This window comes from Malurus melanocephalus, unplaced genomic scaffold, assembly GCF_030028575.1.
Source record: "Malurus melanocephalus ecotype Western Australia unplaced genomic scaffold, MMel_1.1 scaffold_90, whole genome shotgun sequence".
NCBI lineage: Eukaryota > Metazoa > Chordata > Aves > Passeriformes > Maluridae > Malurus > Malurus melanocephalus.
In genome coordinates, this window is record NW_026623322.1 from 1,246,595 (window position 1) to 1,270,293 (window position 23,699).

Sequence of the window (23,699 nt, forward strand, 5' to 3'; positions counted from 1 at the left end):
GCAACGACATGGGTATTTTTGTCTTTCAGTTTCATAACAGTTTTTAAGTAAAGACTGGATGTGTTTCACCCATTGAAAGCCCATCCAATTTCACTGAAGAGCTTTGAGAAATCATTGAATGTTGTGTAGTAGGTCACATCCCTTCTTTATAGCTTTTGCCAGGCACCTAAAAAAACTGCAGCATCAACTAAAGGATACAGTGGTGCTTATACATGTAAGAAATACACACATGTAGTGCTTGAAAGGCAACAATAACCATGTACAATAAATTGAGAAGTTGATGATAAGTTGCAGAGCCCTCAGATGAAAGTTAGATTTGAAGGAATCAGAAATAGCCATGTCCTAATTTATATTTTGAAAAGCTGAAAAATTTCAGTGGAAGAAAGCTCTGACTGGTTTTCTCCCAATGTGGGCTTTTTAATTTTAATGTGAAAAATATGTGTTTGTTCTGATAAGCAACTGAGAGTCTTTATGAATCTCTTGATATTTTAATTAACTGTTTTTATGGAATTACAGGCAAATAGTTAATTGAAATATTTTTAATATCTAGGTCTCGTCAGTTGCTTTTGAAGTTCCAGCAATTATAATTGTTAATGTACTTGGTCTTCCACAGACACTTTCATCTACTTCCACAGATATTTAAGCTAAATGTTATTTTTTGTAGGAAGACATTGGCTCAACATTATGGAGTGAACTGTGGTTTTAAAATCTGTTTGAAAATGGATCCTGGATCTGGGATATCTAACACACTGTGACTCCATCAGGGAATYTGGGGGAGCGTGGTCCAGGCAGAATTGGGGGATGCTGTGTCAGGGCAGGGTSTCATACCTGCCTGGTGATCTGTATTCCTCTGCTGCAGCACAGTGATGGCAATAGGAGTCATTAAACATTTGTGTGTGTGTTCACTGAAACTGTGCACTTGCAGGGTKTGGGCCAGTTTTGTGTAGAGCTGTCTAAGCAGTGTTGTGCCCTGTTTTTGGCAGGGGTGAACAGCCTTTCCCAGTCACTGAGTGCCAACTCGCTGATCGCCAACACGCTCGTCTATCTTGACATCTCAGGGAACGCGCTCCGCGGAGATGATCTCTCAGTAAGCACTTTCCTCTCACTTGGGAGTTAATGAATAGGTGTTTTAATTCATGGTTGAGAGAAAGGCAAAATCCATTTTTTAAAAATCCTATTTGGCCTTTATTTCTATACAGTTTTAATAGGGATAGAAAATAACTATTGTATCTCTGTTCTTCAGTGTATAGTCAGAGAACTGCTCCACACAACTAAGAAAATCCATGTAATTGTAGTTTGTGCTTTTAGTCTTTGTCTTCTATTGATAAATGAGAAAAATGCAAGGGTACCATTTTTTTTCAGTGGACTTACCATTCTGACTTCTGTTTGAAAGGGACCAAAACACCATTAGAAAACCCTCATCATCTTTATAGTGATGAGTGTATTMTAAATTTTTCATTAGAAGGCTGGAAGCAAATTATTTCTTTTGACTTGGAAAGAATTAATTTCTGTTTTTCAGTATTTTTGTTTGTATAAATAAATCTGTGCACCTCTTCGACACATGCTGTTGAAACTTATGATTCTTTGAAGAATGTAATTATTTTTTAGACTTCTTAGTTCAGTTTATCAATTTCCATGGAGGTGCAGCTCTGTAACAAAATCCACTTATTTCTCAACCTGTATGAATTCATTTTTTTTACTATTATATCTGTATTTCTCTTTCATGTCAAAACTAGTGTGCATGTAACTGTCAGGTTTTGGATTTTAAGTATTAAAACAGCTAGAAGATGCAAAACTACAGTCAACCAATCTCATCATTTAAAGTGCAATCAGACATGACTTTATGATTTTTTCACATGTCTTACTTGCAGATTCATCAGTATATTCAGAGAGCTAGCCTTTTCAAACATGAGGTGAAAGTGTCAGTTGGACAACAGGGTTTTAAAGATAGAAAATAAATAGTTAAATGTAAGTAAAGACACACAGTGATCACTCTGAGAGAGTGACATAGCAAATAACATAAAAMCACAATGTAAAATAAAWKKWMWRMYTTKGKWRRGGWGYGTRRARARAWMTMWRRKSTMYMMMMAMWRTWTTWKRRGAKAWAWRKGWRAARWGWGGKKTTYTYWKMSYSYSMSASAGAGATGGTTCAAAGATAAAGATTATTAATATTGAAGTCTCTTAATCTGTGGAACAGTTTTCTAACAGAAGCAAGGAAATCCTGTTATTTAGCAATTAAAATAAACCCTAGGAAAGCACAGGAATTTTTCAAGTGGAGACCTTTCTTGCATTGTAGGTATAGGGCTAAATGACCTAATTTTTGGAAGATGGATCTATTTTAGAAATGTTAAGCATGCAGTGTTTGGCTGGATTTCATGTGGAGTCAAGCTTTCCACTTTTCTGTGAATTAGGTCACACTTTTATCTTTCTATGTTGCTCTCTAAGACTAAAAAGAGCCCAGAATAAAACAGTGTGTAGTAAGTTTTACACACACTAACATTTACATGAYGTGTTCTATACATTGAAGGCATCAATGTTAAAATCTTGCTACCTGTTCATATTCTCCCTTAAACCTGTAATGTGCAGCTGATATTCAGAAATAACTGTGGATTTTGGGTGCAATTTAGTTGCTTTCTTCATGCTTTAAAGGGTCGGCTTTAACTTACAAACCAATTAGCCTTTCTGAAATGTAACAGAAGTCTGAGTGACATTGCAAAGTATTTCTAACAAAATAATTTCTCATTTGCTGCAGAAGTTAAATGAAATAACTCAAGACCTGTGCTTTAAGASAAATGYTGGGAAATGTTTCTTTACGCACTGCCTACTAATAACACCATTTTCCCACTAYTATTTTAAAAAATGATGGCCAACAAAAGTTAAACAGGCTGTATTGATTAGCCACAGGTCCGGCAATTTTATAGTAAAAGCTTAAAATGTAATGACAGGTAGTGATCCTATAATTGTTGTCATAATATAAAAATTAACATATGTAATATTTTTTGTCCAATAATTATAGAGCCTGTACAATTTTTTGGCCCAGCCCAATGCCCTTGTTCACCTGGATTTATCCAACACGGAGTGTGCGCTAGATATGGTAAAGACTGTTTTTCTGGATATTTCAATACCAAGGAAGCATTCCCCACTTTTTATCCCTCGGTGCTTTTTTTGGTTGACATAAAGTAAAATGAATCGCCCTTATTTTGAACCAGGTRTGTGGAGCCCTCCTTCGTGGATGTCTTCAGCATCTAGCTGTCCTCAGCCTCTCTAGGACTCTGTTTTCTCACAGGTACAGTTTAAATTGCATTACTCTTAACTCCTGCAATATTTTGATTTATAAATTCTTGCGCTGATGTAGCACCTTTCTTTTTAAGAAAAAATCTAAAACTTTTTCATAAAAGCCTTAGATGTCTTAGAGCTCTATAAAATAGGCACTATTTATTCTAAGCAAAATATTTTCTTTCCCTTTCTGCTCTTTGCTAAAGGTCTGTAAAGTAAGTTACCTTGTCTAATATGTGTTTTTGTGATACTGATGCAGCAGAAAGTCTATATGTATCTTTTGTCTCTAAAAGGCATAGCACCAGGCTTTGAAGTCTGACTRACTTGATTCCTCTTTCAATATGATTTTTAAAGTTCGTATTTTTCATTATTTGATGATGGTTACAAATGCTTCTTTTCTTGTTTTGTTGTCTTCTGGGAGGAACTCCCTTTGAAAGTCTTTGAGATTGAACATTTACTTTCTAGAGTACTTGCTAGGAAATATTAGCTTCCATTTTGTTCAGATTGATGCCTTGGGTCTTGATTAGAGATGACACCTAATTGATGGTAAAGTACTCTGGCACTGAGTAATTATTTCTAGYGGTGAAAAAGCAATTTAAGGGTTTTGTTCATGTCCTATTTGATCTTCTTCTGGTGAGATGTATGTTCACTATGAACCAGACCTAACTGATCATCCTTTGTGGCTCACCAAACAGAAGGTAGACAGTAATGTCTTCTGTGCAATGCTGAGGATTGTTTGTTGAATCAACATTTTGATGACATTATAATTCTGAGCTAATTGAAAGCCACTGATTACAGAACTGCTGAAGGTAAAGCAATTAAACATGTAAAAGATCATTGCATTTCTGATGGCTTGCATTCATTATTTATTGGAATGAGGAGTGTCTAAATGCTGCTTYTTCATGAATTTGTTTACTTACAGAAAAGGAAAAGAAGTCCCTCCCTCCTTCAAACAGTTTTTCAGCAGCTCACTTGCTTTGATGCAGATTAACCTTTCAGGAACTAAACTCCCTCCTGAGCCTCTAAAGTAAGAATTTAATTGCATTTTCTCCTGTGCCTAAAACCTAGTTTGCATTGTTGTTATATTAGTGTTTCATATTAAAAAAGAAGGGGAAAAAATTTGCTTTCTTCTCTTTTACCCCATTGTACATTATTGATATTAAAAGGGTGGATTTTGTGATGGCCACACATTCATAAAACGTTCTTTCCATCTCACAGTTGAGACTATTAATCATATTTTTTGCTCTGGGAATGTCACAGTTGTTTAGCTTCTGTCAATGTTTTTTTGGGATATATTTCTTCCTTTGTGGCTTATGAACAAAACTGCTCCACAGTGAAATGGGATTATAGGCTTGTGTGAGCACCATTCCTTTGGGACTGCATTCTTGCAGCAGCCATAATGAAACTGAACCTGTTGCAGTGTTGGGGAGGAGAAATCCATTGCACAGGGCTCTGTTCTCCTTTCAGGGGAAGAGGCAACAGCCATTTCTTGGAATGCTAAGTGGAATGAGTCTTTTTGTTGTGTGTCACCCATCCTGTGACTAACAGGTTTTGCAGGCTGAGGGAAATTGTGAACCACTRTGTCACCCTTCTTGTGATGTGTGTGGGTTTGAACTGTGTTGAAATCTTCAGACACAAAATTTAAAAGTGTGTTTTAAAGTCAAGATAGGCCTAGRTAGATAGGTTTAATCTAGATAGGTYYTTCTGTGATTCTGGCAGAATCCTTGTAGTTTTTTGTCTTAATTAAAGAGAGGACCCTTTCCAAAGTGTCATATTCCATGCTAATACACATTAAAACATGCATAATCATATCCATGGTAGACACCCAGACATTCTGAGTTCACTAACTCAGAATCCTAGTGTGGATACAGGTGTACATGGGCGTGGATGTATCCTTGTGTGGTTGGGAGCTTTCCTCCTGAAGAAGAACAGGGAAGGGGAAGGGGGGATATCCAATGAACAGGAGTTGATGGCAAAATCACAGATGTGGGATATAAAGAGTAGTTTGTGAGCATGGAGTGGAAAGCTTTTGCTGCAATCTGGGGGAAGCTGAGGGAGGGAAGAGCGTTGAGTACCACAGCAGAAAGAGTAGTGTACGCTGTTTTGGAGTATTTTTTAGCAATGCAGCTCAATGTTGAAGAGAACAGTACCACATCACAGAGTCACAGAATGGGGTAGGTTGAAAGGGACCACAAGGGCTCATCTGGTCCAACCTCCCTGCTCGGGCGGGGTCATCCCAGAGCATAYGGCACAGAATTGTGTCCAGACAGTTCTTGAGTATCTCCAGTGAGGGAAATTCCACCTCATCTCTGGGTAATCTGTTCCAGTGCACAGTCACCTGCCCAGTAAAGAAGTTCTTCCTCATGTCCARGTGGCACTTCCTGTGCATCAGAGTCTTCCTGTTGCCTCTCATCCTGTTGTGTGGCACCACCAAGAAGTGCCTGATGGATTTCAATCCAGTGCATCTGATTAATCATGTTCAGGAGCCATATTAGCTCTGATCTTTCACTTGGTTCTGTGTGTTATGCCCTTGGTTGCTGTCTTGCTTGCTTAGACTTAGTATTAGGAAGGTGTGGTATAGATGTGTTTTCAAACAGAAGGCAATTTTTGAGAAATATAGTTGATTCTGAATAATTTAGAGCTGTTGATTCTGTGCTGGAGGGCAGCAGGGAGGAAAMACAAGGATGGATGTGACTACTACAGAAGACAGTATTGCTGCAACAAATATACCAATAAAGAGAAAAAGGAAAAAGAGAATATTGTGAGGTATTGAGTATATCTCCAGTGATTAAAGAAGGTGAGAAGCACCAAACATTAAGGTTCTTTAAGTGTCTCTTCTTGGCATGTTGAGTATCTCTTACAGTATGAGGAATTTTGGATTGACTTGCCTGTTCTCATGGAACATGTTATTATATTAATTTATCCCAAAAAGTTGGGAGCCCYTGACTGCCAGCTGGGCAGCAAATGKTATCTTCCTAGTCCAAAGCCAAAATCTGCATTAGCAAAAACCTGCTGCTAGTAATGCATAAGATAATCTGGTTCAATTTGACTGAATTGGGTTCGAGGGAGTTATTGGTGTTGATGGAAGTAAAGAGGCCATGATGGGGAGTGCAGGATGAGCTGGGAGCAGAAACCTCTTTCACTTGCACAGAAAGCTCTGGGGAGGGGAATCTTTCCAAAGTCCAGTTGGACATGAATCATCTCAGAGTGTCCATGCCACTCTCAGCTGTCTGGTGTTTTGGCCTGGGCTGCTTTTGTTCTGATGACAGCATTCACCTCTGCTTAGGAGGTAGGACAGAAGCTGTTAGTACTTGTTGGTAATTTCTGTGATGTGCTTTTTCACTCAGCTGAATTTTCCCTTTGGTTTGGTCTGAGTGTATTTCACAGCACTGCAGAGGACTATGATCTGCAGGACACCTTGCTTTACCTCTCAAACCCTACATGGCTTGACTAATCCACTTCAAAAGTGTCCTGTGGAAATTAATCTGGTGTTAAATGGACTGAGGATGTGCTATACTATGGGACAGCTGCTTAGCCTTTTGATCTTAATTGCAAGAAATTACAAAACTTCTACAAAACCATCAAGATCACAGGGTTTCTTAAAGAAAGAAGATAGAAATATCTTCTGCCTTTTTTTCAGATTAACTTATTCGTCATTGCCAAGACTGCAATAGCACATGACTCCAAGAAGGAAAAATAACAAAAAACAAAAACATGGTGTGTCATAATAGTATTTTGTTGGCATCTTTCATTGACACATGTACAAGAGCTTTTGCAATGTGGGAAATGGAGCAGTCCCGTGGTAAAGGAGAAGTTCCTGGTTTGTGTCCATCAACGAGAGGTGACCAAGTTGGATGTGTGATTCAAGATCAAGCCTTCCTAGAGAAAAAAAATAGATAAAATGCAGATACCTGACACCCTGAGTTCCAAATTCCCCTAATTAATTGTTATTTCATTTCTTTATCAGGTTCCTTTAGATCAACAGTCATGGTATGTTTAATGGCATGTGCTAGCTCAGTGAGTTTCAAGATATTGGTTAATAAGACAGTCTGTGAAGGACATGAATTTGCTTGTACAGTTTAAGCCAAGCCTTTCAGGGAGTAGGTTTGCTAGTAAAGCTGTGAGGATGCCATGTTGCAGATGAGGAGAGGGTGTACCTTGTACACAGGTGAAATAGCTAATGTTCCATTGCAGCTTACTCTTTTTTTCACTCATTTTTTTAACTGAATGAGGTAGTTTGTACTCTTGTCCTTGCTGAAGTGTAAGTTGGCATTTTTGTTGAATTTTACAGACATTGCCAAAATTGTATTTTGATCTGTCAGTGCTGTAACAAGACAAGTTTCTGATATGCTTCTCATGCAAATGCTAATTGCAAGGCCAATTCTTGCGTTCTGCATCATGAATGGTTGACAAGACCTCTCCATGGATTGCCATGTGTGTGATTCAAGCATAGTGGCCAAGTGTAGCTATAACATRTGTGGCTTCAGTCCCTTGAAATGCTGGTGATTTTTTCATGGCAAAGTATTGTGAAATAAGGGGATTTGTTTAGGATGAATTTATAGGACTGCAGTTGAGGAAAAAAGGACTGCTTTTTTCTTCCTGTGAAAAGTGTACACCTGAAGMAGCACTGTGTCTCTTTTTCTAATCTGCATTTTTTTTATGCTTGCACTGTACCTTTTCATTTCCTCAACATGTTTAGGAAGCTCTTTGCAAGGTTATCATTGGCCACACTGACTGAATAAAAACATGTTTGGGTAGGAAATATAGACAAGATCATCTAACAATTTGTGAGAACTGTGGGAGAGCTTTCACTTTCMCCCCACCCCCCAAGTCTGTGTATTAATAGCTTAAGAAGTAAATAAGCACAATGCATTTGCCTTTGTTAATAGGGAAGGTCTGATTGTACCTGCAGGAYAGATATAAAATAGGTTTAAATGAAAACCTGCCCAGGGCAAACACATTTCAAATGTAGCTTTGACACACTATTTGCATGGCAAGTGTGCAGACAAATGGCTTGTCAGAAGGGATTGGKTTTTATCTCCATGCATCAGTCACTTGGTTTGCTTGCTTTTGGCTGAAATGAAGTTGAAGAAGGAAGTCCTTCTGTTTCTCTGTTGAATTATTAATTCAAAGCTGCATCTATTCTGAAGATACGAGAAGGTATATACAGATTTTGTTTGCTCTGTCTCTGTTACACATACTGTTGTGCTTTCTTTGACAGTATTAATACCAGTGTGATATTAACACTAACTTTTACATGTGGAAACAAAYTTCTGTAGGACTTTAAAAGCGGATTTATGAAAATCATAATTAGTTGTTACTTCACTTGTCTTGCATTCTGCCTGAAGACAAAGAATACCATTGTATATGAACATCATTTTGAAATCTGTGAATATTTGTTGGGTTATGGAAGTGGAGAATTGTGTGATACTGGAACATGCTCCAKCCTTTGAGTGCTACAGGCACTGTGCCTGATTGAAATGGCTGGCTGCATAGCATCTTGCATATTTTAAAAACCTTTTTTTTCCCTGAATTTTTGGAAAATCAGAGAATTGGTATGGTCGTATGAGAGAATGCTCCATTTATAATCATTTGGTGCTCTTTGAAAGCAAATGTTGAAGAAAATTCACCTCCAATGAGTGTTATTAAATGTTGATGGTGCATTAGCTTTAGGGTTTCTTCATTAGCCTTGCATCCCTGCAGTTTTTGAAGCTCCTGGAGTGTTCTGAGTGTGGCAGGTTTGTGCTGCCATTGTCATTTAAGAAATAACTGCTCAGCTTGTGTTGTTTTGAAATCATTCTTTATATTATAGGTGTATTAACCTGTGATCACTTGGATTATGATGTAAAGCTGCCCTTTTTTTTTTTTTTAAATGGTTCTAAAATTGATCTTTTTCAGAGCGCTTTTATTAGGCCTGGCTTGCAATCACAATCTGAAGGAGGTGTCTTTAGACCTCAGTAGCTGTGAGGTAAGGAATATTTATCAGGATGTGTTCAAAATATGCAATGATGTGACTTCAGAATTCCTGTGAGATCCACTGGGCGAGATATTCTTCCTCTGTAGTTAAAAATTGTGGGAAAGGTAGAAMTCATAAGCAGTTATGGTAAAAGGATGTGTATTAGGGCATCCTAAATAATCAGCACAGTGGTGGGCAAAACCCTCTTTGCAGTGCAGCTGTGCAACACACAGAGCCAGAGTGCTGGATACTTGGCAGCCTCTGACACATATGACACATATGACACRTATGACACATGCTGTGGTTAGCAGAAGGATTTTYCAAATTTGACTGGCTCCAAGAAAGYTTCATGCCCTGAAGGCATGTCAGTGGTTCGATTGTCTTCTTTCAGAACCAAAGACATGCTTCCTCTTCTGCAGGTTTGCTTTTTAACCTTGGGAGAAATTCCACTTTTCCTAATCAATTAATCAATTCAGAACAGTAAGGAACTTYGGGTAAAAGTTATTAACATTAGAARCACTGTGAAAGTGGCCTCAAGAATAAGTCAGAACAATTGTGACAACTCAATTTGCCTTATCTTGTTTCCTCTCACTGGTCTGTGCTTTGCTGTGCCCTTTGTTTCTCAGGATTGCCCACACTCTTGTGGGGTGATCCCTTTGTGGTTACAGCTGATGAGAAAAGATCAGACACAACCCTGGGAGCCAGCTGAGGCAAAATCATGCAGAGAACTGCATGGCGAACKCTTGCCAAACCAATGTGAACCAGTTTCGGCTCAGTCTTCTCCAACTTCCCCATTTTTTAAGCTGCAAAAAAGCCTCTCATTTGTTAAATCTTTCCAATGCCACCTGAGTATTTACTGTTTTGGAAGTGCCTTACAAATATAGGGGTTTCCCTTTAAGTAGAAATCATGCCATTTGATATGCCAACCTCACCATGTTGAGGTGCAGTAATCCTTGCCTTAGGTTCGTGGTCAATTGCTTTTGAAATGTGCACAGATTTGCTTACAAATGAAAAACCAAATCATTGTGAATGCATTTCATAGTTTGTTTTGATATTTTTTGAAAATATTATTGCTTTGAAGAGCTCTACATGTAAATTCCAAACAGAAAAGCTTTTAAGTCAAGTACACATGCTCCTGACTTCTGAGTGTAAGGATCAGACGGATGACAATTTATCTTTCAGAGGACGGAAGGAAAAGGGAGGAGTAATTAATGTAATAAAAATGAGGTCCTATGATCATAGCCTTAAACGAATAAATCAATAAAACACAAATATAAGTAATGAGAGTATAAATTAGCATGTAAATCAACAAGGGCYGACAGGAGAGAAAACATTATCCTTTCATAAAATAGTGCCCAGGATGGGATGTGAAGCAGCCCTTTGAGGGACTATTAGGTTTATTGGACACCAAAGCACACGTGGTCATGGCTGACTCTTGTGACAGAAAGAAAGTAATCCAGCCCAGCTTGGTGCTGCATTCCTGTGGCTGGCCCCTCCAAACTGACAGCACTTCCTTAGACCCTTCCCTTAACATTTTTTTTTCACATCACTGAGCTTTATTCATTCTCATGTGCTTTGGAAAGAAGTTACGCTTCCACCAGCAGGGAAGTTGATGTGCCAGCAGCTGGGAGTGCTCTCAACAGGCCAGCACCTCAGGATCCTGCTCCAGCTCTCCCTGACCCTCTGGGATCTGGGCAGGGTAATTACACCCAGAAAAAGTGCAGTGGGAAGCTTGGAGCAGTGAGCACTACTCCCAGTTCCTGCAAGCACATGCTGTTAAGGGGGCTAGAAAGCTGATTCTTCAGCTTTGCACTCTTCTTTCCTACATCAGGCAAGCTGTACTCAAGTATGGAAGGAGAAATCTATGTTCCTTCCCTCTCCCTCCATTTTTCATTTGCTCCCATAATTTTCTGGTATATTACCGCAAAGCTTAATCATCTTATATTGCTTGTTTGGTTGATTTTTTTTTTATTATTTCAACTATGAAAATTACATTTTTATTTCTACCTGCTCAGCACTGATGTATTTCACTCTTTTCCCTTCTGCTTCCCTTAGCTTGGTCACTGTGTAAGTACCCTCCATGCTTTACCTTAATTGTTAAATCAGTAAGCAGCTTTGTTTGCCCTTCCCATATTGGTACCTCATAGCTTTGAACACACTTGRCATTTTTAATTGTAGAAGGGTTATTATTCTCCATTTTCTGAATAAGAGCTTTTCTTTGTAGTCTCAACAGAATATCATACAGAAGATGATGCAGAGGGTTTTTTTGTCAGTATCACAGTCCACGTTGATGAACAGCACTTCAATTAATCTCTGTTTTTATATATATATCTGCATAATACTTTAACACAGTTGCAGCAAATTAGGATCCTAAAAGTGAAGTTTTTGTCATCACTCTCAGATTAAATAGATRCCACCATTTGTGCTCATGAAATGTTTTATATTTAAAATTTTGAATGTAGACTTATCTGGTACAAGATTGAAAGCTGCTYCTGAAAAAATTGTCCACTTCAGCTCTCAGAGTATTTATAGCATAAGCATTTGGATTCTATTGTGAGTATAATTTTAGTGTATAGAACTTTACCYTACCAACAAGCAATCCAATTCCATATATGATCTGCCATTTCCATAGATTCTGCAACAAGAGGTGTGACACTGTGTAAAATGGTTGTCTTGTGGTGGGCCACACTGGGAGAGCAGCATAAAGCAAAACTGAATGATTTTGGCTTTCATACAGCAAGTGCTACGAATGCTCGTACAAAAATAAAGCTGAGTTAAATTTCACCACTTCTGGCCCAAATACAACCTATAATATGATTACTTACTGAGAGGATGAGGTGAAGGATAGGCAGGCTTTGTTTTATGGAGAGGAGGAAAGGTGCCTTCCRTTCAGATGTGATTGATGATTTAGAYGTTATCTTTGATTWCCATTCTGCGAATGTTCAGGTCAASTTATTGRCCTGCTTGTTAACCCATCACATGCCTCAAACTTTCAAAGAAGTGCTTCTAGAAGGCATTTGTGGTTCTTTAATTATAGCRTGGAAAAAAAGTTGACAGTCCATAGAAATATCAGCAGGTTGATTCAGGMTATTTACCCAATTAAGTCAGCTAAGTAAAATATTGCTCATGTTTTATGCACGGGAGGTGAAAAAGCTTTGAACAGGTTTGAAAAAGCTTTTCATTCTTTTTGGAGGAAATAAGGTGAAAATGGAAAATGTAAAAATAAAATTGCCATTGAATTTTTTTCCTTTCAGTTAAAGTTTTTTACTGTGGATTGTTTATAAAGGGAAATGCACCATATGTATATGTGCATAGCTGCAAAAAAAAAAAGAAAATGCTTTTGCTTCTTTGGAAAAAAAAGAGTTGTGATAGTTCAGTATCATTAGTAAATAAGTGTGTAAGTTTTCATAACTTTGAATTCTTAATATTGATGTTTTCCCCCAGGCTATTTAATTGTTTTTTTCATTAATTCCTGACATTTTTTATAATTATGTAATATTTCAGAATAATAATATCATAATTGATACTTTGCAGCCAGGCATTTTGGTTATTGCTGCTATTTTTTTTCTTTTATTGCTTTTTCTTAAATTAAGAATAACTATGTTACTGTTTTGTCTTATTTGTGGTCTTTTATGGCCATTTTACAATCGTATTACTTGAATTTTCTTTCCAGTGACAGGGAGGTATAATTTAATTAATTTTTTTTTTTTAATCCGCCTCCCACATTTTCTTTGAACTGGGCACCTTAGCATTGTGCTGAGAGCTGGAAGAAGATGCTTTTTGTGAGGCCTCACTAGTGAAATTCAAGGCTGTCAATGTTGTAGGCTGATAGGCTGGTCGAAGTTTATTTTTTTTTCCTCAGCAGACACTAGAAATGTCCTGGACTATTCATGTAGAGAACACAKACCCAAATCCTGCTGGCAGTGCCTAACACAATTTTTAAAGGATTTGCTCTGTTTAACCATTTAAATACTTTCCTGATTTAATGGCTGAGAGGTAGTTTCAAGAGAAAGGGAATCCCTTTTGTTCGTTGTGTGCAAATACTGAGAGTAAGGATCGGAACTGTAGGAATGTGTGCATAGGTTGTCATTTTGATGTCTATAACTTCTCCTGTTGCTGTTGTTTTTGCTGCTGCTAGTGCCTTCTGTATTCACAAAGCTCCTACCACTGTCTTCTGTGTGATCTTGAAACCATAACTAGTTTGCAAAAATGGATGATGTTTTGTCTCTAGTTAAGATCTGGAGGTGCACAAGTCTTGGAAGGATGCATAGCAGAAATACACAATATCACCAGCCTAGATATTTCAGACAATGGTAAGTACACAGAACAGGAATAGAGCGTTGTGCAAGTCAAGAAATGCTTTTTGTTTCAGCTCACAGTGTAACCAAGGATGGTTGCTCTTGCTTTATGATTATTTGCCATTTTGGTTATGGAAGTGTCTTAGACCAAGGCCTCTTATTGCTATAGAGGGTAAGAAACATTAAGAGATTAACTGCACCCTCAAAGGTTTTATTGTTTGAGATCAGTGTAACACAGCAGAATAAAATAATGGCACCAAGTTCATATYAGATCCAGAGAAAATTTGGGTTAAGTACAAGGGGATGAGGAGCTGAATGAGAATTGAAAGTATAGTGCAAGAACAAAGGGAAAGATCTGGTACAGAATGAAGCTGAGGGGGAAAATTTGGAGCAAACAGCTTCAGGTCAGAAAAGGCCTGCTTGAGTCTTTGGAAGTCTTTGAATATTTCTGCTTTGGAGTGTCTGTGCTTCTTAGYACAGGTATTCCTGGRAGTATGAGCTGGCTTCTCATCTTGYACATWCWARGTGTGGATGCATGAACTGRAAGAATTCACCTGCTGTGTTTGCCCCTCTATCAGCCAAACACAGAAGTATTTCAGAAACAGATTYCCAGCACAGTTGAATGCCCAAGAGAGGTGGGATGGATTGACAAGTGGAAAGCTTTGTGGGCTACTGACTCAGCCTAGTTATGMAAAAAGATTTATTCTTATAAATAARGATATATATTTGAAATCTAAATTATCCTGTGAATCTGAATTCTAAATCATTGTAATCTAGCTAGTGGACTCTTCAAATACATCACGAGCTCAGGAATGCTACAGCAAATTGGGATTTTTTTACTCAGGAATGAAATCAAATTTGGCTTGTCTTTCAGGTAATTTTATTCATAGTCTGTTATGTTAGCCTTTTTTGCAGGCTTTTGCAGGCTTTGAAATATCATTGGTACACAGCTCTACTGAGACTAAATAATGATTAGCAGTGTTGCAGAATTCTCAAAGGAACTTCAAACTCTGTCTGACAGTGCGAGGAGCTACCCTTGGGTGGTTGGACTGTGGATAAGGGACTGATTTCTGTGTTTSTGAGAGGTGCCTTTAGTCRCTGATTAGCATGCAGATTTAAGGGRTTTATTTTASAGAAAGTATTTATTCTCATAAARCAGAGGCACTAATGAGAAAAAGGTTTAAAGATAGAAGAATGGAAATTTTTAAACACATTTTGGAAATTWGTACACTGATATAATTACTGGAATGAATTAATAATTGGACCTGGTCGGGGTCTTCTGTGAAAATGTGTTTTAATTCTTAACTTAATCTGATTCTTTACAGGCCTAGAATCTGACCTCTCAACCCTTGTAGTCTGGCTTAGTAAAAATCGATCGATAAGACACTTGGCATTAGGCAAAAACTTTAACAACATGAAATCCAAGTAAGGATTTTCTTTCTTTTAAGTAACAAGAGAATGGGTGAGGAGAAGCTGTTGATTTCATCATCTTCCTAACTTTTCTTCCCTCAGAAATCTCACTCCAGTACTTGATAATTTAGTTCAGATGATTCAAGACGAGGATTCAGTGAGTATCCTTCTGCCTACTATCATTATATGTATTTGTACCTTCACAGTCTATTTCTGATTATTTTCTTCACTGTGTTGATTTGCTGCATAAGATTTTATCACAGTCCTGCCCAGACATATCCAATATTTTGGGTTTGATTTTTTTCAACTGGTAATTTCCATTACTTGTAGAATGTAGGTGAGCATTTTCTGAGGATAGTCTTAGGATCTGTTTATCTGTGATTGTTGCAAAACATTCTTTATAAACGTTGGTTGTGTAACCTAGTTGCTTTAGGTCTAAATTATACAGCCCTTTAGGCACAAATTTTCAGAACTTTAGTGTCCTGGTAAGAGATTACACTGGAGTGTTCTCAATAACTGTTGGGTTTTTTTTTTTTTTTAAATTTATAGGATGCACTATTTCCTGATAGCTGTTCTTGGATATTAACTTTTTTTTCTTGACAAAATGCTAGGCCACTGCAGTGATCTCTCAAAACTCCTTGCTTCTTCAMAAGATGCAAATAAACAGTTCACTGTGCTGTTCTTTACTTCTCTTAGTATGTTAGTCATAGGAGCAATTTCATAAAACCTTTTCAGGGTGCCATGCTGGGATGCTTGCCCACTTTCCTAATTTCTATACTCTTTTGTGATTCTGAAAGACTTTTTTGGTTGGAGTTGTGTTCTTGCCTATTCTTGGCATCCTAGTTGTGGTTAGAATGGAATCTTAAGATTCTCTGTTACTCTCATGCTTGTCAATCTTTATTTATCTACTCTCAGTCCTTTCTTACTCCTCAATTTCCTGTKCAAGTAGCAAGCAGTCTTTCCTCATTCTCCAGAGACAGACTGTAGACTCAAGTTGTCTGAACACCTGCTATTCCCTGTTGTCTTTRTTGTCTCACCTCTAAGTTCAAGCTCTCTGTGTTAACTGCTTGGCTATTTTCTCCTTCCATCTGTGTCTGGATCCTGGCAGTTTTAACCAGGATTTCTAGTATCTCTAGCCTTGCAGGATCATTAGACTCATATTCCRTGTTCCCCTTTTCTTAGTCCTTCTATGTATTTGTAGTGATTTATTAAACCAGTCCTCTATGCTCTGTCTGTCCTCTTAAATGGGATCAGTGATGTTGGTGTTTCTTGATTCTGTGCCTTCCTTCACGTTTTATTTTTAAAACATGGGATGTCGGTACGATGTGGTGAAGTTCTGTGTACAGGTAACAAAGCTGATTCCAACTGTGGCAACACCTGTAATAAAAGCACCTCAGTAAAAGTCTTTGTATGCACAAGTCAGATGTAGGGTTGTGCTGAGTAATGTACTGGTGGAACTCTGTATCACATCTTGTACCAAACCAACCCTTTTGTTTTGTGCTGTGTGACCACCTCTTTCTGCCCTGTCCCTAAAAGAATGCTGCAGGACTGCCTTTCCCTTCTCTGCTTTTCCCTTGGATACCTTACGAAGGGTGTAATTTAATCAGATAGCACCTGCTTCTTCTCTGTGGACATTTGTTTCTGTCCTGCCCTGTTTCTCATGCTTATCCTTTCACAGCTGTCCTGAAGAACCGAATCACAAGCAAATGTAATTTAGTATGTTTTCTATCTCTTTTAGTACTTTGTTCTGTTGCAGGTGAACATTTCTTCCCACTCAGACCATATCCTAAAACACCTCTTCAACACTCTCTGTGTCCTTTCACTACCCAAATCATCTTCTCAAACACGCTATTAGGTTTTTTCTCTTATTTTATGACTCTCCCTTTCATATTATCTCTTCTTAAGGACAAAAATTTAAACTTTCACCTTATTATCTCTATTTAAAGTTTTAAAACCTTCTGTTTATCTTTCCTGGTTTCTGTTTTTGAAGCTTCTAGGTCATAAGAAAAAGTATCTGCTAAATTTTGCATTAATCATTCTTGCAGCTCTCCCTCCTTTGCATCATTGGCTTCCCCTTCTTGCATTCCTTTTCAGCCTGTGGGTGATGTCAGTTGTTGCTCCACTTTCTGCCTTTTACCCTATTCCCTGGTCAGATGTGCTCCTGTAATTCTTACCCACCATGTTTTACTGACCTAACCTACACAACATATTCTCACCCTGGTTTCAAACAGTGTTGCAATGAAATAATTCACCAAAAATGAACTTTGGTATTTAGAATAACTGTCTCTCCTTCATGTCACAYATTAACATTTGGCATAACATATGATCCTTTTGGGCTCACCCTGCCTCTTCTTTTCCCATATTCTTTTCTCTTGTTAATCCTCTTCAGTGAAGGGATCTCATTTTTTTTTCTGTCTCATCAAGTGCTAAAACCAGCGTGAACTGTCTCCTAGMAGCTAAAGAGTTGAGGACAGGCACTGTAGCACTGTGGGAAAAATGTGCTGCAGAAAGCTGCCTAAGATTGTCCTTACTGTACCTCGATACTTAGAAAATTATTTCAACTTTCTTTCTATTTTGATTTGGTTTTGAGTCTTAAATGGTGTGGTCCTCATTCACTGATATGCATTTGCTGCCATAGGACATGACAAAGTTAAGATGCAGTTGGAGAGACTGGGGTGTGATGATGCCCAGAGCTTTCTGCATGGTTTAAGGACCCTGCATTATCTGCAAGGAAAGCTGAAGCAAGAGGCTTTAATCTAAAATAGTCATCTCTAAATGCTTCTTCATGTATTCATGCACACTTAAAATAGCTCTGTTGCTGTGTTAATGTGAGCCATGAGTAAAATGATTTAAACAATCAGTGGCTTGGTTCTATGACTGTTAAAACAGAGTGATGCACAAATGTTACTCTGCACATTTTAAAAGCAGCAGTAGTAACCTACATAGGAGAGTTTCCCAGGTGTTTTATATAAACAAGAATGTAATATTTAGATTMATTTTTTTGATTCTTTTCATGTCTTTTCTATTTAAGTAGGTGCTATACTGTGCAGACTATTAAAATGTATTCTTAYTGTGCCATTTCTTTTCTTGTTGCAAAAATTGATGTTACACTGCAGGTACGTGCTCTCGTTACTCAGAGTGGTAATCAGTCCTGCATAGGTGCAGTGAGTTTCTACAGTGATGAATATCTTTAGTTGTTAGTTCAGTGTTTGGTGCAGAATTGGCTTTTTGAGGGTTTTTATAGCATTTTTGTTCTTAAGAAAAACAAATTTAGCTTGATTTATCTCTTTTCTTTTCCCAGCAGAACTATGGCAGAATCAATGAATAAAATTACACAATTTCTAATTCTATATTTGTACTTTGAGAATTCCTCTTCCTTAAAAAGATTGTATTAAGGCATCTTCTGTGTACTGTAGCAGGAATGCTGAAAGTGCTCCTTAGACTTATTTTCTCAATATCTAGCTAAAACTATTAAGCTGTTAAAAGAAGTTAATGTTTGTAGAGTATTGTCCATTTTTGTGGGGATTGGTTTTGGTGTTTCTTTTTTTTTAGTTTCTTTTTTTTGTTTGTTTGCTGTTGTTTGATTGGGATTTTTAATGCAATGATTAGATAATTAAATGAGTATTTAGATGGTGCATAGCTGTCAATCCTTACAGAACACAGTACAGAAGTGTTTTCAGTCATATTCTGTTTTGTCAGAGTGTTGGAATGCAAAAGGTTTCCTGGGAAGATATTTGAGGTTTAGAAAAATTGGTGTGTGGGAGGGATCACCTGCGGCTAACTTACTCCAATGCCCATTTTTAAAGTGACACACGAGGAACAGGAGCAATGTCACATTCACAAGTTTATTGCTGATTTCTCTGAGTGCTGCGTGGTGCTGCTTTACCCTGAATCTGTCAGCAAAAGGGCTTCTCAGACTCCTGTCAAGAGCTCATAAGTGCCATTCTAAATGTGATGTTAATATTCTTCATGTGAATATTTCTTTTAAAGTCTCAATAATTCTTTACACTCTTCTTCACATACTGTAATAAAATTGGAAAACATAGACAGATTAAGGGCATTAGCATAGTAATCTAATAACTTCCGTTTAAAATGAAACCAGCGTGTGGGTTGTGTTATTCTTAGGCTTTTTAATTATAAACCTGCTGTGCCTCCAAATTTCTATGCTTTTCTGCATTTGTGAGTGCATTTCTTATTSTTGCAAGGTTTTTGGTTCTCAGTGTAATCCAGTGGTGTCTGGAGGGTAGGATCCCATTGTATACCCTGGACCCTGGAAAGTGTGCACAATTCTGTTGGTTTATTCTCATTAATCTAAAGCTCAGGATCTGACGTAGGTGCCGTGGCTCATCATGATGAGATATTGATTTTCCTATGCTGGCAATCTGGACATTTTAGGGTCCAGAAGTTCAGCCTCCAATAGGTGCATAAGTGGGTGTATGATGAGGATACACTCCTTGGTATGGACTCACACTTGAGCAAGGGAAATGTTTTGTGGAGTCCTTATTCATCGCCAAAGACAAATTACAGTTTTAGGAGCTGTTATATCTCTGCAAGGCATGGGGATGGATAGACTGCGGTTCTTGAGCTCCTGCTCTTGAATGTTGGGAACACTGAGAATGGAGGAAATATGGGCATTTTTAGAAAAGGGTTTTTTAAGGCTTGGAGTGACTTGCTGGGGCCAAATTGGGTAGTTTCAGYTTAGTATGYTGCATGAAAAAAATAMAGTTGCTGAAAGATACTGTAGTTAKGGATRTCAAAACACCATTGTGACCATTGTGAATAATATCTATTGACTTGCTCATTTTAATAGATACTGAATACTGTTTTGAATTTCAGTTTTCTGTCTTTTTTTCTCCGAAAGTCCCTTTCTTGAAGGAACAGATAGGCAAAATCACTCCTAAAGCTGAATAACAATAATAAAGCCATTTAAGAAAACTGTTTGTTTTAGCAATGCCTCAGTCTGAAATTTGCTCTTGAGTAATTCTCTCAGCCTGAGGCAGAGAAGGGGAGTGGTAGATACTTGTATTTCTCACTGAAAATGAGAATGCTAGTTAAGCAAAACTCACTGGACACTRGAAATTGTTTTGTGAAGCTGGTTGTTGTTATCTTGCCTCTTTTGAGGCAACACTGTATTCTTTACTTAGTAGGACTCAGGAAGCTGAAGGCATTGCTCCTTGAAAATTATTTTTTTTCACAGAGGGTTAAAACTTAATCTGTATGTGTGCATGTGTTTGACACCTGTACTGTAAGCTGTTGACTCCCAGTTTATAAAGTGTCGTAGGATCTGAAGTAAACACAAAAATAATTCTTTAATGTTCACCGCTGTCCTCAAGAGTTGGGGAAATTGTAACTTCTTTTAGTTGATGTTTGAGGAGTTGAGTGCATTATCAGCTGCTGTTATCAGTGCCTTTTCTGTGATCCACAGCCTCTACAGTCATTGTCCCTCGCAGATTCCAAGCTGAAGACTGAGGTCACCATCATTATTAATGCCTTGGGCAGCAATACTTCTCTCACAAAAGTGGATATTAGTGGAAATGCCATGGGAGATATGGGAGCAAAGATGTTGGCAAAAGCCCTACAGATAAACACCAAACTCAGGTAAGGGAAACATTTGCAGTAAACAGTAGAATGGCTGAATAATACTGAAATTCTTTGCTTGTTCTTAAGTTGTTTCTCTTCAGGACCTTTCTAGGTACATCCACTTAAGAGTGTCCTTATTTGGAAGGATTCTCATCCTTTTTCTCTTAAAAGAAAGGAAAATAACAACAAAAAACTAGAGAAGCGAGTTGTCTCTGCAAAAACATTTCCATAACTGAAACTGAGGAAAATTTTCTAAATTTGAACAGAAAAGCCTCRTTTTAGAATCAACAGACTTTTAAATTTTCTATAATGACAGATTAAAATTGTATTATTACAGAGCTCTGGATGTCATTAAATGCAATGTCCTTCTCAAAGCTGGGCCAGCTTGAAAGCTGTATGAGGTTGCCCAGGGATTTGTGCAGGTGCAGTGTGCCTGGGAACTCTGTTCTACTACTTAGCTACTCTCTTTTGTTCTTCTCTCTCTTTTTTTTTCTGGAGGCCTTACCAGCAGAGAAAATTCTCATAAATTTGGGTGGGAAACTGAAGTAAATTATTCTTTGTCTTCTGGAGTGTCAGTTTGTAGAACTAAGAGCATGTGGAATTCAGGRTGGGGAGCAGCATGGACCATCCATCCTTCCTTCTGTATTGATGGACCTTGGCATATCCTCTCTGCAACTTCATCTGCCCAACAACTTCACTGCTTTTCAGCATGTCTGGCACTGATGGCTTGAGAGTATCGCTTTTTTTCTCTCCAGCATGTGTTTCACAAACAGTAAAACCTTCAATCAGAGTAAATCTAGATGGGGACCTCTAAATATGTCACCCTCATCAGGAGAGATAATCCCCCCTCCTCTTTGCCACACTGTGCAGATGAACCTTCTTCAGTGTATTGTCAGTGTAAAGAGAYCACTTTTTGTTTGGTCTTCAAGTATTTGTTCCCTGGAGGATAAGAAATTCCTCCAGACAATCTTGGCTATTTTGTTCAGACACAGGGATCCTCTGGCCTTTGTGTTGCTATGCCCAAACTGAATATTAAAAATGTCAAGAAAGCACTGGAGGGATGGCTTAAGTTTATTGAATGTATTAACCTGAAATGACCACAATATCTGAAGAAATAAAGCCTTGATACATTTCAGGATGGCAGACTGAAATGTTTCACAGTATGCTGAATGTCACAGTTTTCATAATGTCACCACAGTCTGTGCTGTGATTACAAACTGAATAATGCAATGGTAGCTGACTCGGCCAAAAATGTTCCAAAATGACATCCAGGTAGAAATATAAACACTCTTTCCCATGGCAAAAATATTCAAGATTYGACTGTAAGCATATCTGATCTTTGCAGAATGAGTAAAGAATTTCTCTTCCTCTTTTCTTTACCTTCGTCTTTCCATCTAAAAAACAAAAGGGATAATTCTGCAGCAACAGAAGGATGTCAATACTTGTGAAAGTATGCCATCTATCTTTTTTTTTTCTCTTTTAAACACCAGAAATCTTTGTTTGGTTTTGTTTTTTTTTTTTTTTTTTTTTTTAAGAACAGCTACAACTGGTGCTCTAGCAGAAGCAAGATTTATCTGCTTGTCTGTCTCTTCTGACTACTAATGAGATCTTTGAACATGTGTTTGCAAATTGCCAGGCAGTCTGCTTGAGTGGTCTGAAYTGGGGGAGGAGGGGGAAAGCTTGATCACTCTTATCATTATTGTGTATTCAAAAGAGCTGCAATTTATGCACCTCACCTAATAGTTTATATTGGCAGCTACTTATGTTACCCCTGGAATCACAGGAACTGTGATGAGCTTARTGATGAGCTTAGTGCAGGGTTGAATATGTAACAGCCTGCAAATTTTGACCACTAATCAGCATGAATTTTTACAATACRCATAGCCTGTGTGGAACAGAGATTGATAAGTTTCTGTAATTTTCTGTGTTTTCAGTATGGGCTTGCAAAGAAGACATGTGAGCTTTGTTTTTGATGCTATTCCTCAAAAACCAGAATTTATGTCCAAATCTTTCTGTTAATTGTGTTTTAGAAAAGTTAGGTATTTATGTTAATGATGGAAAATACAGCAGAGYCCCCTTTAAAGTAAGGGAAACTGGATTTTGAATATTTATCCATAATTTCTGTCATTTCAAGGTTTTAGCATATAACTAAAGAAAATTTTTTAAAGTTCTGCCTTCTGCAATTTTGAATATTCATCAGTGTGTTATTTCAATATGCAAAGTTTCAATATAGACTTATTTGGTGATTCTTGTTTAACTTTTATTTTTCTTTCCTCTTTCCACCACCTCTCAGAACGGTAATATGGGACAAGAACAACATCACTGCACAGGGCTTCCAGGAYATAGCTGTGGCACTGGAAAAGTAAGTCTCAAATAATTGAATGTTTGATGAAGAGGCCAAAGATGATCTGAGCAGCTGCAGTTCTCCCTGCAGTCAATATGGTCTTGAAGATGCTGAGTGCTCTCAATTTTAAGCATCAGGATGTTTAATCTAAAGGAAAATTCATGACTTCATATGCTTCAAAAGGATGAGAAAAGGCTCTGTGCCTCTTTCATCCATACTCTRCTATCAGCATTAAGGTCCTTGAGTTCTGCTCTTAGCGTTAAAATTCCRAATTTGGTAATATTTTCCCTTTTCTTCATTCTCTTGTGTTGATAGCATGCAGAGATTCTATTCTAGTGAATGAAACTGTACRTAATAACAGAAAATTACTGAAGTGGGCCTTTGTGGTCTGACTTTTTTCTTTTCCCTAGCAAGTTGAAACCAATAGTGATGAGCTCAGGAACTGCAGTTTTTCTTTGTAATTGCTGTGGTCTGGGTCATTTTGCTTCCCTCTGTTTACTCACAGATGCAGCCATTACCAGTGATAGATGTTAAATTGCTTTTAGATGTCTCTATCTCCATCACATTTCTCTATATGTTATAATCACTTTTCTTCAGAGAGCACAGTTACAGATTTAAATTAAGTGGCAGCTGAAGTCATTTCACATCTTAAATTCCTCAGAAAGGAACAAAGGCTCTCTTTAGAAGGTGAATGTAACCTCAATTGCTGGTTTCTAAGCAAGATACCTTGCAAAACTATAACTACTTAAGGGAGCWTCTTAACCCTTGAAGGGGTCATGAGGCTAGAGCTTTTAGYTACTTGTTTTATGAAACTATTGTAGTTTATATATTTGAT

At 37.7% G+C, this 23,699-nt stretch overlaps 1 protein-coding gene across 2 annotated transcripts in view; it reads left to right on the forward strand.

The window, feature by feature from the left end:
• Positions 1-23,699, forward strand: part of CARMIL1 (capping protein regulator and myosin 1 linker 1) — a 189,946-nt gene that overhangs the window by 108,044 nt on the left and 58,203 nt on the right. For both annotated transcript variants that reach the window (XM_057368331.1, XM_057368330.1), the window contains exons 13-22: positions 984-1,087; positions 3,017-3,094; positions 3,210-3,286; positions 4,199-4,303; positions 9,175-9,244; positions 13,464-13,545; positions 14,856-14,955; positions 15,043-15,097; positions 20,366-20,538; positions 22,814-22,882. In XM_057368331.1, coding sequence (XP_057224314.1) covers positions 984-1,087; positions 3,017-3,094; positions 3,210-3,286; positions 4,199-4,303; positions 9,175-9,244; positions 13,464-13,545; positions 14,856-14,955; positions 15,043-15,097; positions 20,366-20,538; positions 22,814-22,882 — 913 coding nt within the window. The remainder of the gene's footprint in view (positions 1-983; positions 1,088-3,016; positions 3,095-3,209; positions 3,287-4,198; positions 4,304-9,174; positions 9,245-13,463; positions 13,546-14,855; positions 14,956-15,042; positions 15,098-20,365; positions 20,539-22,813; positions 22,883-23,699) is intronic.